This window comes from Sebastes fasciatus, chromosome 21 (assembly GCF_043250625.1).
Source record: "Sebastes fasciatus isolate fSebFas1 chromosome 21, fSebFas1.pri, whole genome shotgun sequence".
Classification (NCBI taxonomy): domain Eukaryota; kingdom Metazoa; phylum Chordata; class Actinopteri; order Perciformes; family Sebastidae; genus Sebastes; species Sebastes fasciatus.
In genome coordinates this window covers 2,361,467-2,378,654 of record NC_133815.1, presented here as the reverse complement: position 1 = coordinate 2,378,654, position 17,188 = coordinate 2,361,467, and the positions used below count along the sequence as shown (strand labels likewise).

The following is a 17,188-nucleotide window of genomic DNA, read 5'->3' as shown; positions in this document are numbered from 1 at the left end:
GAATGAAAATAAATGAGAGGTTTTTTTTAATCAGGATTGGAGTCAAAGGATTCAATTAAAGTGCTACTGAGAGAGTTGAATAGTCTCAGTAGTTGGTCCTTTATAGCAAAGGTCTCCATGGTTACATGTGTTAAAGCTATTGACTGAGAGGTTCACAGTTCAGGTAGTTTCAGTTCATCTGTTTTTAGAGAGGAACATTGTGTCTGTGTGTGTGATGGAAATATCTCCTCCTCTGAAGCTTGGAGGGAAATCCTGGGAGGCTGAGATGAGGGTAGACCTCTCTGTACAGAGTGTGAGTTTCCATGTGTGGTGTGTCCAGAGGGACGGAGACGGATATAGATGCAGCTGCCCTACATCAGTCCACCAGCTGCCACCAGAGGGCAGGCCTGGAGATCTGCCCTAAATATGGGTGTCTACACTGGGGACGGGTGATCACATGTGACCCTGTGCTTGTCATAAAAAAAGAATAAATCTGTAAAAGAATAAGAACATAAATGTGGAAATGTAAAAAAACTAATGATAAAATATAAAATAATAATTACAAGTATTTTCACATTTATTAAATATAGATTTATTTATTTAAAATAGAGTAAATGTGTGAAGGAATTCACTTCTTACTCTGGGCAGGAAGGAAAAGTAAAGGGATAAAAATAAATAAACATCATATAAAATAAGTAAATAATATTAAAAAGAAAATATACAGAAAAAATTGAGCATTTAATTTGCTATTTTATATATACATATATAAATTAATAAATAATCAAATGTTTAATATTTTTAAACATATAAAAATAAATAAATATATATACATACATACATAAATAAATTAACTAATAAATGTGAAAGTAAATGAAAATGCTCATAATTCTTTTTTATATTTTGTTATTTGTCTTAATATTCCACATGTATTTATTCTTTTATTTAATCCTCTTTATATTTCCACATTTATTTTCTTATTCTTTTACAGATTTATTCTTTTTTTAGGGCACTCCTATGACTCCATACATTTTGGCCGGCAGAGTTCAAATGTGGAGCACTGACCTGCATTTGTCTGGTGTGACTTTACTTATGTTTAACACAACTCAAACTAAAAAAGATAACAACCTAGCAAGGACGCCTAAAAGTGTGTAAAGCTAAATAAAACTAATAAACACATAAAGAATAAATGAATGAAAAAGGAAACATGGAATTTAAGAGATTCTTGGTCAGTAAGTTATCATAAACAAAGCCTGTAAGATAAAGCAGAAGTTAGTTTGAGCTGTTGGAAGTTAGTACCAGTTATAGAAATATTATCCGACCACACCACAACATGCAACAACCAGGAAAATATTCTTAACTCTAAAAGAAATTATATTATAATTATGGTAATAAAACCACCAGATTGAGAGCGACGGCAGTAAAAGATGAGGAGGAATCCGACAACCCTGCAGATCAACCTGTATCCCCCAGACAGTGTCAGTAACCTGTAAAATGGATGGTTAAGGTTAAACACTGAGGCGATTTAGAGAAGATTAAACGTTAACATGCAAAGGAGGAACATGACAAAGGATTAAAAGAGAAGAAGAAGAATTGGGTGTTTATTTCCTACTGCAAAGTGAATTTCCTTTCCTGGAAATGCAATTAAAACGCTTCAAACGTAGCACTTAGGATCCCTAAAATATAAATAATCCACATTAACAGCTGCCGATATGAGCTGCCAGATATTTCATTTTTAAATTTGACTGTTCCAAGTGTTTGAGTTTTTCTTTTGTGACATTCTTGTCAACAGGTGGCGGTAATGCGCCCACAAACTCAGTAATGGTGTGTTCACACCAGGAGCAAAGCGAAGTCGATGCAAACGACGCAAATGGCGCGAATGACGCGACGTGAACACGCAAAATTTGCGTCATTCGTAGGAGTTGAACTATTTCAATTTGGCCGAGAAATTCACGTGACGCTGTGTCGCGAAAGCCTCTCAGCGTTGAGATTCTCCTCCTGTCGTCACGACGTCATGACGTTGTTGAATCAGGAAAAATGGAGGAAATAAATCTTGCATCTGTCTGTGGTCACTCAGAGCTACGATAGTACATCATATCATCATATCCGTACAGAGACCGGACCAAACTCTGTGTATAAACCACAGACTGTCTGTGGTAGAAACAACAACGTTGCTGCTGTATTTATGCCTGGATGACTTTGTGTTGATGGAGCAGCTGCATAGCCTGGCGCTGATCCATCCAAACTCCATTCAGAAAACAAGCATTTTAAAAGTTGTTTGCTTGTCGTCTTGCGGACAGACCTGACAAAGCATGAATTCAGACTTTTTACAAATCGTCATCATTATGTTGTTATTTCGGCATCCTTTTGATCTGTTTAATGCAATTACATCACAGCACAATCTGTTTATTTTGGGTTCATACCACAGTAGCGACGTGTAGCTTGCTAGATACAGTCAGTGCAATGGCGCTGTGTATGTGGGTGACGTTATGAATCCAGACACGAGTGCGTTTGGTTTTCTGACATATCTGGGACTTCCACAACATGTTCAAAGCAGCAACAGTGGTTACTTCTTCTATGGTTGATGGAGGAAATGGCGTAAAGAGAAGTTGTTGGTATCGATGGAGACAAGCTTCTTCTCCTTTCTGGCGCGTCTAGTGCGAATGAACACAAATGATACCGGCGGTCAAACTCGAAAGTTCGCTTCGCTCTTGGTGTGAACACAGCATAACGCATTAACTATGCAATAAAGTGTGTTAACATTGTCATTGTTGGCCTGCTGACGTTAGCTTTTAGCTCTATTAATGCCGCTGGCGTTGCTGTAGATTCTTGTTCAACTTTCGATAAGAGACGTCTGATATGATTCAGTGCTGTTATACAAGAGGTGGGAGTTGGTCTCTTAGTTTTGGAAGCGCTGACGTGCCGTCATCAGTCAAAGAGGAAGTTAATCAAAAGATCCCTGTGAGAAATAGTGAGATGAAGGAGTGTGAAATAAAAAAGTCCACATTATCATTTCTGCTGCCAGCCCAGAGTTAATGTGTGTGAGTCCACCTGGTTAGAGAAATCAAGAGAGTGTTGAGAGTGATTAAAGAGGCCGGTGGTTAGTAAGTCAGCCAGGAGACGGAGAGAGTAGAGGAGTAAAGAGTCTGTTCATCCTCCGACTGACCCGGCGGCCGGGGCTGCGGCCCCTGGAGTCGGGGCTCTTCCCGGAGCTCCTCCCAGAGCTCCTGCCAGGGCTCTTCCCGGAGCTCCTGCCGGGGCTCCTGCCGGGGCTCTTGCCGGGGCTGTTGCTGTGGTTCTGCTGGCGCGCCGCTGGATGATTCTCAGGGACACAGGTGACACGGATTCGAGGCACGTGGAGGCGATCCCTAGAAGGACTGTCATGGGCGGGGTAGGAAGGGGGGCGGCGGCGGCGGCGAGGTTTGTAACCGGGGAGCATGAGCAGGTTGCTGAGGTTGATGTCTCGCGTCTCCCTGAAGGAGTGGTATTTCTTGGGAGGGATACGAGGCGAGTTGCTCTGAGCTCGACGCATCACCTGGAGAGCAAGGTGAGTGTTTACAAGACAAGCAGGTAAATGAACACAGTCTGGGAGACGGAAGAGGGGCGTTCATGAGGGCCTCAGGTGATGCAACACGCCCCCCTAGCAGCCATATTGGAGGTTCACAGATCAGCTGACAACATAATTAACAAGACATAATTCACGTCAGCCTGTTTTTCACTATGAATAAGTCACACAAGAAGAATTTCACAGCACATAAATTATTGCCCCGTTGTTGCACCTAAAAAAAAGAATCAGAAAGCGGTTATTTCCTCTGCAGGTGAAGCAGAGTTTGACACCTGGAGGGCAGAAGACAACTTAAACAAACACAGTGTTAATCTCCAGGGAGCTCCGCTGGCCTTCAACCAGCCTCTTACACCAACTCATGAATGAAAACAGACCACTTTACAGCACACTCAGCTTTGTCATTGTGGCTGCACTGTTTGTACTCGAGCTGCTCTGTGGGTGTGTTCTTGTTCTCACATGCCAACCTGTCTGTTGTCTTTTGTTTGCAAAGGTTCACCTGAGTGTCTGAGCACACACATTTACATGTCGGCGGCGCTGCCTTTGATCCGCGACCGGTTTGAGTGTCCGCTCCTCGACAAAACAAACATGGAAAGTAATCAAATCCCAGAGGTTCAGCACTGCCTCCTGAGAGAAGAAAACGCTATTTCCTGTAAACCATTGACAGCATGCAAACTTTTTAATTTAATTTTATTTAATTTAATTTAATTTAATTTAATTTAATTTAATTTAATTATTTATTCATTTATTTATGTCTTTAAAAATGTAAACTGTGATTAAAAGACCATTATGTACATTTGTATCTTCATTTAAGATTCTTAATAATCCAGATGTTTTGGTTTTTATTCCCTATGCAAACCGTTTTATAAATAATTGCCTATATCTGTATTATAATTTACATATTAATATTTAAAAAAATATAAATCTGCATAAAAATCTCTAATTTTTGTCTGTAGTATTAAATCTTAATTATTTCTTAAAATATGCATGTTTAAACCTGTCCAATACAAATCAATTAAATCAATCAAACTGAATATTTTAGAAAAGTGTCAGGTGTCTTGATATGGAGGACAGAACTTGCCAAAATCAATGAATGACTCAATAAATGACTCGAAAAATAAATAAATAAAAATGTCATTAAATGTAGCAAAAATAATATTAAAAATAAATGTAATCATTAATTAATTGATAAAATGTGACATAAATTGATATTTCTGTTTTAATTTACTTCTTTATTTTGTATTAATTCCTTTATTTATTTACTCTTCTGTTTAATTGTCCCTTTTATTTATCTATGTATTTATTTTTAATAATTTTTATATGTATTTATAATTTTTTGCATTAATTTTTTATTTATTTAATAATGATAATTTATTTATTGAGTCATTTATTTATTTATTCATTTATTTATTTATTTTGGCAGGTTCTATCCACAATATATTGAAACCAGACACGCTGGGATCAAGAAAAATGACTCTTTATTATAATAAATAACAGTTTTTAGAACAATTAAGTTTGAAAAAGTGACGTTTCAGAAGTGTAAACTCTAAACTGTGTGTGTGCAGTGGTACCTCTTTGGCCCAGGCCGGCTTGTCGTTGGTGCCGGGCGCCTGGTCTTTGTAGTGGTACAGCTGCTTCTTGTCCTGCGGCGGCCGCGTCGGGTCCTGCTGCTGCTGCTGCTGCAGCGACACCAGGTACGCTCGCTCCTGCTGCAGCTGCCTCTGCAGCCGCTCGGCCTGCCGCTGCTCCTCGATCTGCTTCCTCTTGTACTCCTGCACGGCAAACACGACAGAAGGAAAAGAGGGGAGGTTAACGGGGGGGGGGGGGAACAACACTATAAATACCCGAACAAAAGAACACATGGAAAGTCTTGTTCCAAAATGACCTTTGGTATGAAAGTGCAGCATGTCTTAATCCAGCCATCTTAAGTCTACTTGTTAAGAATATTTGATAAATATTACTTAGTTAGGAAAATATTGCAGCTTTTTGCCTGCATCCTGTCCATTATTTACATTTATCAGGACACCTTCTCATGTACATTAAAGTTATTACATTCCTGTTTATAGACGGAGACTTTTTTTCCCAAACGCCACACATCTTCTGGAAAAGAAAACACAACATACAACAACGCTACCTCATGACAAGTAACCGTTCTCTCTTCCATTCTCCAGTAAACTTGCGGCGGCGACGCGCTTTGAGTTCAGGCTGGTGCACGCCAAGGGTAGAGTACAAGCAGGGAGGCAGGGAGGCATCTGATTGGTTCTTTCCAAGCGGACCGCGAGGCAGTGATTGGTAGACGTTTTTACAGGATTACAGCAGCTACAGATGACGGCTCTTCTCCGGCCCTTTTTCAGAGCTCATCAGTAATGAATAGCTGTCGGGGTTTAAAGACCGTTTCAACCAATATAACAAATAGTGTATACTGGAGAACATCGTCAACCCTGCCTTTAAGTCACGCCACTTCCTGTGCGGCGTAACTTAACCACAGCCTTTTCCTAATCATAACTAAGTTGTTTCCTGTGAAGACGGAAGTTTATTTTGAAAAGACTAGAGCGGAAATTGACGCTGGATATTCGTAGGAATAAGCACGAAAAATGAAGAATAACTGTTCGTAAGATATCATACGAACCGTTGCAATAACAAACGTGCTGACATGGAACCAGCGCTCAAGATTTCAGGGAAGTAGTTGTGCAGACCTGTCCCACGAAATAGGCTGTGTGTATGTGAGTGTGTGTGATGTTACCAGCAGTAAGGCCTGCTCCTGCAGGAGCTGCTGCTGCAGGATCTCCAGCTGCCTCTGTTCCTCCTCCAGCTGCCTACGGATATACTCCTAACCAACCAGCAACCCCGGTGAGCAGACGTGAGAGACGCAGCCAATCAGAGAGCCCCGAGGCAGACGAGAAGCAAAATCGGAGCCCAGGCAACCAGTGACATCAGCAGAAGAGCAGGAAACGGGAGAAAAAGGAAAAACGAAAGAGGAGGAAAGTAGATTTATTGAAGAGGTGTGAAAGTAGGGATTTAGGGATAAAGAGAGAGAAGCAGCGGGGGGTGTAATTAGTGGAGCAGTGAGACGTGCTGAATGTTGGAGGACTGAAATCAGCTGTGCAAGAGGTAGAAATGCCTGAAAAGTAGAGCATTAGGGGAGCGTTGCACTGCAGGAAAAGTTAACTATTAGTCATGCAGTCGTTAACAAAGCCTCCTGCCTCCTCAGTAGTATTATATATATATGGTGATTCTACACATCGTTCTCTCTTTAGAATTATAAGAACGCTGTACGGCTGCAACTAACAATAATTTAATTTAATAGTGAAAGATGTCCATACCTGTTTCTCTAAGGTGATGTCTTTAAATGTCTTGTTTTGTCCAAAACACAAAAGACATTCAGTTTAATATGATATAAAACAGAGAAAAGCTGAAAATATCCATATTTAAAGGTCCCATTATATGCCAATTTTCAGGTTCATACTTGTATTTTATGTTTCTACTAGAACAATGTATTGCTGTAATGTTAAAAAAAAAAAATGTTTTCCTCATATTGTCTGCCTGAATATACCTGTATTTACAATCTGTTTGAAACACTCCGTTTTAGCACATTTCAACGGAATTGCGTTGCTAGGCAACAGCTTGGGTCCATTTTTACTTCCTGTCAGCTGATGTCATTCACATACACTGCAACTGGAACTAAACTGGGACACATTTACAATGTTTATACATTTAAAACTGTGAAATGGTCTATATATTGTAGATTTGTGACATCACAAAGGGACAGAAATCCTGACTGCTTGTTTCAAAGGCACAGTTTACTGAATACAGGGTGTGTGTATTTCTCTGTGGATTGAACGTTTCGATACGTTCACAGTATTTATATAGCACTTAAACCTGCTTTATAATAAAAAAAAGAGACATAAAAATCGCAGTTTTTACAATATGGGACCTTTAAGAGGCTGAAATCGAAAATTAATCGATTATTAAAATAGCTGGTGTTGATGCACCAGTTACTTTAAAACTACTCTACACCTCACTGTATTTCATGATGTTAACAATTCATATAAAACTATAAGATCCTATTGTAATAAATGATTGCTTGGTCAGTTGTATATACCATTAATAATAACAATTTAGAAAAGGTTTTTAAAGGTGCAACGTGCAGCATTTTAACACACTGAGGTCACAGTTTTCCCTGGATCAGGTGAGCTACTATTGTCATGTTTTCATGGATTAAAGCAGAGTGATTATCTGTGGACGTTGGTCAGAAAAGAGATTTATCTACCACTTGTGTAAGTGTTTTTTTTTTCTGTTAACTTATTTGTTTATTTAATTTATTATTATTACTTTTTTCTTTGTATTAATATTATTATTATTTTTTTTACTTTTTTTACATTTGTTATTTTTTTATTATTATATTTTCGTTTTATTATTATTATTATTATTATTATTATTATTTTTTCTTTTTTTTTTCTTCTTAATTTTATTTCAATTTTGAATGCTGAAGTTGTTTTCCCTAGTGTACTTATTGTGTTCGTCTCTAAGCTAAACTTCTTAAAAAATTGGTTTACAAACTATTGTAACTGTAAATTGCATATACGAAAACAACCTCGAAAAAAGGGGAAAAATAAAGTATGAAAAAAAAAAGTAAGTGTTTGTTTTACATGGAGAGAAAGAAGAAACTGCTCATATGAAGGTGGGTGAAGTGCGAAGGTTACATCAGTGATCTGAATGGAGAAGCCCCGCCCCCTTCTGGATGATACCTGTGATGTAACGCTGGTCAGGTGTGGTCCTACCTGCTCTCTCTCTGCGTGCCTCCTCTCCTCCTCTCGGCGGAGCTGCTCCATCTCTTCGTACCTCCTCCTCTGCTCTCGCTCCTGCTGCTTCCTCATCTCTCGCTCCCGCCGCTGTTGCTGTAGGTGGAGAAGACGTGTGCGTGTGTGATTGAGGTGTGTTTCTCTGGTATTTGGATGAGCTGAGGTGCTAACATCACAGGTGTGGAAGGTATTTTGCATGGAAGACGAGTCGTTTTATAATCAAAGCTGAGATGTTTTTTTTCAAAGGTGGAAACAACCGCGGGCTAAATCTGTCGTTCTCATTTATCAGGTGTGATGTTGAGGTGCTTCACTGGTTTAGATGAACTCTCCATCTCCATCAGTTGCTCTATCTCAGGTGTCTTTTATCTTTCTAAATATCTTAAGGTTGATTTTGAAGGCACTTATTCCACAGACTGGGAGCTACCTGTTTACATTCATACATGGCTGCTCTGGGTGGGCGTTGTCTGAGCGCACCCTCGGAACTTAACACTACACATCTGCAGGATGCAATTAAGAGAAAAGAGAAAAAATATAAAACTATATCCATTAAGAAAAACTAAACTAAAACGATAGATATTCGATGGTTAAAAAAACTAATAAAAATAAAATAATAATGAACGTAAATTAATTTCCGTTTTAGTTTTTTAGCTCTAAATTATCACTACCGACAAAAAAGGAGACGGAATGAATTTCCGTCCATTCTCGTGATTTTGAACCACAGAAATTGAATCACATCGGACACAAAAGTAGCACGAAGATTAAACATTACGGCCATTCCTACACAGTTCTCCAACCATGTATTTTGTGTGTAGCTACATATTTCTTTGACATTATAGCTGGCCCTAATAAAAACAAACAAATTAAATATATAAAAACTTGACTTTTCTGAAAACTCAAAATAAACTAAAGTGAAATAAAAAAGTCAGAACTAAAATAAAATAAAAACTAATTGGCCATTTTTGGTCTTAATTGACTGAGATTTCTTTAGTCGACTCGTCGTTTTTTATGCTTTTTTCTTGCTGAATGACTTATTTCTAAGAAACTTACTGTATGAACACATCTCCCATAAACAACAGATTTAAAGTGGTGCTCTTGTGTGATTCTTTGTGATTCGATTAAATCAACTAATCGATTAGTCGACTAAGAATTTCTTTGGTTGACGGCCCTAGAAAATTCTAAACTATTACCTCCATGACAACAATGACGGAAAACTTCTGAAGAGAAACTAATAGAGATTGTCGTCATGATCTCAAAATAAATAATAACTTGAGTGTTTATTTTGTACAAAACTGGCAGGAAACATATTATTGTGTTAATCCTAATCTGCCTGCTGGTGCATACAGTATTTAATCCTTAAAAAGCAAGGATATCACGAGACTTAGAGCGCCATTACGCGCTAGTCCGTGATGAGATGCATTCCCACTTTCAAATAGTCAAATCCCAACTGTCTCCACCTTCAGAATCAGAATCAGAATCAGAATCAGAATGGTGTTTATTGCCAGGTGTAAGGGGTATACACGAGGAATTTTCTTTGGCTTTGTTGGTGCGAGGCAAACAGTATAATAACAAAGAATAGATAAACGTTAGAATAAAATAAGAATAAAAAATGTACAATTTACAAAATAAGCTATAAAATAAACATGGTATAAACAGATAGTGCAAATATTGTCGGTGTGCAAACAAAACAATCAGGTATCAGAGGGAGAGAGAGGGAGAGAGAGGGATACTGTAGGGGGTGGTATTGAGAGTGTATGAGAGAGGGGGAGAGTCAGTGTCGGGGCCGTAGTGTGTGTGTGAGGGGAAGACAGTCACAGGGGGGCGGATGGGCTGTTGGAGAGCCCCACTGCCATGGGGAAAAAACTGTTTTTGTGGCGTGAGGTTTTGGTCCTGATGGACCTTAACCTCCTGCCAGATGGTAAAGTCATCAACAGTATCAACATGTGGTCATGCATGTGTAGAAATTACACTTTTAAAAGCCTCGTTACGGGACTAGAAGACTTTTATTGTGAAGCATCTATTGGAAGTGCAGTCTTTTTCACAGAGACGAGCAAATGACTGTTATATTATATATTCTTTCTTAAAAGAATTGTGACTACTTCAAGATTTTTTTTAGCTTTCTTGTCAAGCAATCAGTTCAAGAAGAAAACTCTGCAGGCGGCAGGCTCTTAGTGGAGTTTAAAATACCTGAGAGTGAATTACAGTATTTTAAACAGTCTGTATGCAGGGTACCTTCTTCACCCAGAGTATTAATACTCATATAATGTAATAAATAAGAGACTAGAGGTTTACCTCCTCCAGCCGTCGCCGCTGCTCTTTCTGCTCCTCGATGCGTTTCTGTCTCTCGGCCAGTAGTTGGCGCTTGTGCTCCTCGTTCTGCTGCTGCTCCAGCTGCTGACGCCGGATCAGCTCCGACCGCTCCTTATTGGCCAGCTGGAGGCGCAGGAAGTCCCGCCTCAGGGTGGACTCGCCGGGGATGTTGATGATGGAACTAGAGGAGAACCAATCAGAGTATACAGTTGATGTTCTTTATTTGATTTATTAATAATGCACTGTATTAATAACATAAATCTAAATAAACTTATGGAGGTTTTTTTTATTAAATTCAAATGCAAAGTTTAATTTAAAAGATATTCCGTAAATTCAAAATGAAAAGAGCTAAAAGTGCATGTAGTAGTACAAGTAGTTGTATTATCAGCAGCAGTACAAGCAATAGTAGTACAACAGTAGTAGCAGTATCATTAGGTGCAGTGGAAGTAGCTGTGGCAGTAACAGTAGTACAAGTAGTAGTACTAGTGTCAGAACAAACTATGAGTAGTAGTGGTCGTACCTGGGCTCTCCGACGTCCCTCTCTTCATCCTCCTCTTCACTCCCACTGTACTCGTATTCTGTCTCATCTGTAGGAAACACACACACACACAGTTAACAGTTAACAGGTTACCATCCAGATGTTGTGACCCAGCTGGCCCTTCATGCAGCTGTGTGCAGCTGTGAGGTGAGTCGGTGGGGGGGTGCAGCCTCACCCCTCTCCCCCCTCCTCTTCTTGGTGCGGTCGATGTGGTCCTTGAGCTGGATGCGGACCTGCCTCTCGTTGGGGAGGTCCCTGATGAACGGGTGCTTGAGGAGCTGCTCGGTGCTCGGCCGCTGACTGTGGCTCTTCACCAGACAGCTGTCGATGAACGACTGGAACTTCTTCGACCTGGAAACACACAAATCAGTTAAATACAGGAATGATTTATGATTTTATAACATAAATCTGCATTTCCATTAAATCATAAATCTTAATATATGGAGGTTTTTTTTTATTTGAATGTGAAGTTTAATTAAAAACGTATTCAGCAAAGTTGATATTCAAAATGAAAAGAATAAGTGCATGTAGTTTAGTTGTACAAGTATTATCAGCAGCAGTATAAGTAGTAGTAGTACAACAGTAGTACTCAGTTGCAGCACTAACAGTAGTAGCAGTAGAAGTAGCTACGGCAGTAACAGTACTAGAAGTGCTAGTAGGAACCTAGTAGTAGTAGTAGTAGAACCAATAGTGGTAGCAGTTGAAGTAGTAGTAGTAGTCGTGGCAGTAGTAGCAGTAATAGTAGTGGTAGTAAATGTATCAGTAGCAACCAAATAGCAGTAGTATCAGTCACAGTACCAGTTGCAGTCACAGTAACAGAAGCAAAAGTAGTAGTATCAGTAGTAGTATTGTTAATGTCAGTACAGGCAGTAACAGTAGTAGTATTGTTAATGTCAGTACAGGCAGTAACAGTAGTAGTATTGTTAATGTCAGTACAGGCAGTAACAGTAGTAGTATTGTTAATGTCAGTACAGGCAGTAACAGTAGTAGTATTGTTAATGTCAGTACAGGCAGTAACAGTAGTAGTATTATTAGTGTCAGTAGCAGTAGTAACAGTAGTAGTATTATTAGTGTCAGTAGCAGTAGTAACAGTAGTAGTATTATTATAGGGAAATGTTAAAGTTGTGTTTATAACTTAAAGAGGAGGTAGAGTTTTCTAAACCTTTAGAGAAACACATTAACTGTTATTTGAAAATGAAAATATTAAATAATATCTAATTTATTTTTCATGATAAAAGTGCTGTGCAAAGATATTAAAAGATGGGCAGTGTAAATATAACATTTATTTTAATCTATTTGAGACAAAGATCTAAATCTTAAAAGGAAGACGCATGTACAACAAATATTTACAACAACATAATTAAAAGAATAATAAGATGCTAAATAACAATATATATAAAACAGAGCACAGAGCTATTAATTAACAGTAAATACAATAATGTGATTAAATGTTATTTAATGTGTATTGTCCTTATACATAGAGGAAATTACAACTTAAAGAAACTTCCAGTTAAAGGTAAACTTGCCATGTTAACCCCTTAAAGTGCACCTTTCCATAGTAATCAGATTACTGCTGGATGTGTCGGATACTGAAGGCCAGAGGAGCCACAGCGAGCTGCTGAGGAAGAATCTGTATCTGAGTGTTTTAGCACAAAGTGACTCACCACTTCTTAGACTTGAGTCTGGGGGCAGGATTTCTGGGGATGAGGAAGAGCGCTCTCATTGGATGCATGTCGCACAGAGCTGAGGACGAAGAGGAGGAGGAGAGAGATAAGGGAAAGGAAATAGAGGGGGAGAAAGAGGACAAAAGGACAGGAGACGAGATGAGACAAGAGGAAATGAAAGGAGAGAAAAGGATAGGATAGGAGATAAACAGGCAGGAGATGGGACAGGAGGAAAGGAAAGGACAGAAGAGGATAGGAGACAAGGCAAGAAGAAAGGAAACAAAAGGGCAAGAGACGAGAGGAGATGAGACAATGGAAAGGAAAAAAGAGAAAAGGATAGGATAAAGGAGAAATAGGCAGGAGATAGGACAAGAGGAAAGGAAAGGGAAGAATAGGAAAGGACAAATGAGGATAGGAGACAAAGCAAGAAGAGAAGAAACAAAAAGAGACAAGTTGGAACAATAGGAAAGGAAAGGAGAGAAAAGGATAGGAGACAAACAGTTAGGAGATGGGACGAGGGGAAAGGAAAGGGGGTAGGAAAGGAAAGGACAGAAGAGGAGAGGAGACAGGACAATAAGAAAGGAAAGCAAACAAATAGGCAGGAAATGAGACATCAGAAAAAAGGATGATAGGAAAGGACAGAAGAGGATAGGAGACAGGACAAGAGTGAAGGAAATAAAACGGCAAGAGATGAGAGGAAAGGAAAGGACAGAAAAGGAGAGGAAAAAAGGAAAGGAAACAAACAAGCAGGAGATGAGACAAGAGGAGATGAGATAAGGAAAGAAGAGGAGAGAGGACGGAAGGGAAGGAAATAGGAAAGGAAACCAAAGGACATTAGAAGAGAGGAGAAGAGACAGGAAGAAAAAAGGAAATAAAGGAAAGGGAGCAAGAGGAGATGAGAAAAGGGAAGGAAAGGACAGAAGAGGAGATGATGAGACAAGGTAAGAAGAGAAGAGGAGAAGGAAATAAAAGGACAGGAGATGAGATGATAAAGGGAACAGGAAAGAACAAAACAAAAGGAAATGAATGAGAGGAGATGATACAAGAGGAAAGGAAAGGAAAGGACAGAAGAGGAGAGGAGACGAAAGAGATGAGAGGAAAGAAAACGGAAACAGAGTTTAGATTTAGACTTTTTAACCAGGAGACAAACTGTCCTCTGTGTCCACTCTGTAATGAGTCGAATGTTTCACACTTACGTGGTGCTCCCTCTGCCATCTCTATAGCTGTGATACCGAGCGACCACAGATCACTCTGCAGAGACGGAGACGGAGAGAGAGAGACGGAGACAGAAAGACAGAGAGAGAGAAAAGTGAAAACTTTCACATCCTAAAAACCTGTTACCGACTTCACACATCATGTTTTAGGTCCACTGGTTCCTGTTAAGTGATAAAAATACAGAAACTACCCACCTCTTTTAAAGGTCAGCTGGTGTTCACGGCTATACGAGGCTTTTTGACTCTGATTGATGAGGAATTGATCTTTGGGAGCTCTACAAACTGTATTTTTTCGCAGATGCTTACTATTTTCCTCAGATTTTAGATTTCCTTGCACGGTGTGTAAAATGACAAATGACTGTATTGTTGCCTGAAAATTCCCCATTAAGGCCAGCTGTAACAGCATGTGACTAAAGGAGGACAGAAATATCTGAAGGGAACAATTAAACCTATATTTATTTATTTAAATATGTGTGATATTAACATGAAATCAAATGACTGAGAGTGATGCATATCAATTAGGGCTGTCAATCGCTTAAAATATTTAATCGCACTTTAATTGTCATGTTTAATCACAAATTAAACACATTTTTATCTGTTCAAAATGAACCTTAAAGGGAGATTTGTCAAGTATTTAATACTCTTATCAACATGGGAGAGGACAAATATGCTGCTTTATGCAAATGTATGTATATTTTTACAACATTAACACAAATCAATGACAGATATTGTCCAGAAACCCTCACAGGTACTGCATTTAGCATAAAACAATATGCTCACATCATAACATGGCAAACTGCAGCCCAACAGGCAACAACAGCTGTCAGTGTGTCAGTGTGCTGACTTGACTATGACTTGCCCCAAACTGCATGTGATTATCATAAAGTGGGCATGTGTGTAAAGGGGAGACTCGTGGGTACCCATAGAACCCATTTACATTCACACATCTGGAGGTCAGAGGTCAAGGGACCCCTTTGGAAATGGACATGACAGTTTTTCCTCACCAAGCGTTATTTAACCTCCTTCATGACAAGCTAATATGACATGGTTGGTACCGATGGATTCTTTAGGTTTCACTCTAGCTTTAAAACTGAGTACGCTACAACCTAAAAATCATAGGATGCGTTAAAGAAATTAGCGTTATTATCTCGTTAACTTTGACAGCCCTGATTGATTAATATTTTGTATTAATAATCTGAATCTACAAAGTAACTACAAATAAGTGGAGTAGAAAGTACAATATTTGCCTCCAACATGTCTGGTCTATATGCAGTATAGATACAATACTGTATGAAATGGACATAAGCAGCATGTAGATTCACACACATACACATCAGGTTTACCTTGAAGTCATATGTGGCGTCGGGGTTCTCGTCGCAGGCGATGACCTCTGGGGCCATCCAGTACGGCGTCCCGATAAACGTGTTCCTCCGTCCCACCGTACGATCCAGCTGAGCGCTCACGCCAAAGTCCACTGCGAACACACAGAATGAAAGGCTTGAATAGAGTTCTACAGGGGATGACGTGTTTTAGTAGACCAAACAGGAAGTTAGCATCGCCCCGGTTCCCTCTGCACAAATGGAATAGTTTACAAGAGCGCGAGAAGGTGGACTTTGTGAGTAGATGAGTTTCCGTGTTCGGCTTCTTAGTCTTCTTATATAACTTCTATAGTCTCCTTTAGCCACTTGTTAGCAACCGTCTTTTTTAAGACACATAAAGGCTTCAGAATTCATTAGTGGGATATTTATTAAAGTATTTTATGTCGTAGAACAAAACGTTAAAATCTAACCTAAAAACAGTTAAAAAAAATCCATTGACTTCGAGACGAGGAAACCCGAAGTGCCAAAATGCTAACTCATTTCTGGGTTTATTATAAGAAATATTATTATAAATGAATGTACCGCTCCCTTCCTTTGTAAAAACATAGCTGCGTACAGTTTGCTCAGCGCCAACAGACAGGTTGCAAGATGACACAGGGTGTGTTAGGGTGTGTTAGTGTGTGTATGTGTGTGTGCGCCCTCTCACCTAGTTTAACTTCCGCGTTCTCCGTCAGCAACACGTTCTGGCCCTTGATATCTCTGTGGATGACCTTGTGCTGGTGGAGGTGGGTCAGACCCTGGAGACAGAGAAGACAATTACTACTACTTCCTGTTAGACAGACCTCAAGATGATGGAAGAGATGTCTTTGCTGCCTTCCTTTCATCAGCAGAACATTCACTGTCTGACTGCACTGTGAGCTTCCTGTCTTGAGTTTATAGTTTGGATTTTATCTACTCTTTGAGGCCAAAACAATTGACCCATTCAAGTCCTGAAGCCCGATGAAGCACTCTTCTGTCAACCAGTCAATCCTAAAATTAAATATGGAGCCTAATCGCAGATCAAATGTACATTGAAGGGTCTTAAACATACAGTCTGATGCTGCAAATGGAGCTGCTGAGATGCAAGAAACATTTCAGACTTGATCTGACAATAAAGTAATATCATCATCATGATTATCATCTACTGTTTTTTTACAGAAACAGAAAATATTAGCATAAAGGTACGGTCACACATGCGCGAAATTCACATTTGCCTCCCGTTCACTTCCATTCTATGCGAGAAAAACATTGGCTTCCAGTGACGAAGCAGAGTCGCATCTTCAAATTCATGTGAGGTTCAACTTTAGTGAACTTTCAGGCGATGGTCACTCATAATAAGGAATTCCTCAGGGAACCTTTTGGGGTTCTCTTACGTTTGCAGTTGTTTCCCACCAAAAGAGTTCCACCAAACATTAACTCTTTTAAAGATAACACCTACAGAAGATGTTTTCAATACCCCCAGGTGTATGAATACTACTAGATATTACTGATAACATTCATGTCATTTGTTTAATATGATCTACATGTAACAGTAACAATGATAAAGGTTAACTCTACAGGATCGAGGATCGTTTCTTCTAAGATCCAATAGGTTCTGATAGAAGAATCAATACGACGACTCACCTATATATCCCTCTATGGTTCCTTTAATGTCCTCATCCTGAGCTTTTTATGAAAACTACAGGAGATAAATTGCATTTCGAGCAACTTGGGTCGCTGCAGCAGAAAATAAAATACTGAGGAGTTCCTCAGGGAACCATCTGAGGT

At 39.3% G+C, this 17,188-nt stretch overlaps 1 protein-coding gene across 27 annotated transcripts in view; it reads right to left on the bottom strand.

Annotated features, from left to right (window-relative positions):
• The window catches only part of tnikb (TRAF2 and NCK interacting kinase b), a 66,971-nt gene that overhangs the window by 30,229 nt on the left and 19,554 nt on the right, over nucleotides 1–17,188 (bottom strand). For 7 of the 27 annotated variants that reach the window (XR_012592085.1, XM_074621195.1, XM_074621181.1 and 4 more), the window contains exons 6-17: nucleotides 16,089–16,179; nucleotides 15,407–15,537; nucleotides 14,046–14,100; nucleotides 12,850–12,928; nucleotides 11,361–11,536; nucleotides 11,168–11,234; nucleotides 10,630–10,828; nucleotides 8,287–8,436; nucleotides 6,862–6,891; nucleotides 6,282–6,368; nucleotides 5,110–5,310; nucleotides 3,143–3,511 (exon numbers count right to left, since the gene is read on the bottom strand). Coding sequence is in view for 26 of the 27 variants with exons in the window: in XM_074621195.1 (XP_074477296.1) it covers nucleotides 3,143–3,511; nucleotides 5,110–5,310; nucleotides 6,282–6,368; nucleotides 6,862–6,891; nucleotides 8,287–8,436; nucleotides 10,630–10,828; nucleotides 11,168–11,234; nucleotides 11,361–11,536; nucleotides 12,850–12,928; nucleotides 14,046–14,100; nucleotides 15,407–15,537; nucleotides 16,089–16,179 (1,635 nt within the window). In the remaining variant the exon portion in view is untranslated. The remainder of the gene's footprint in view (nucleotides 1–3,142; nucleotides 3,512–5,109; nucleotides 5,311–6,281; nucleotides 6,369–6,861; nucleotides 6,892–8,286; nucleotides 8,437–10,629; nucleotides 10,829–11,167; nucleotides 11,235–11,360; nucleotides 11,537–12,849; nucleotides 12,929–14,045; nucleotides 14,101–15,406; nucleotides 15,538–16,088; nucleotides 16,180–17,188) is intronic. The other 20 variants (XM_074621189.1, XM_074621197.1, XM_074621198.1 and 17 more) reach the window with 9 other exon arrangements.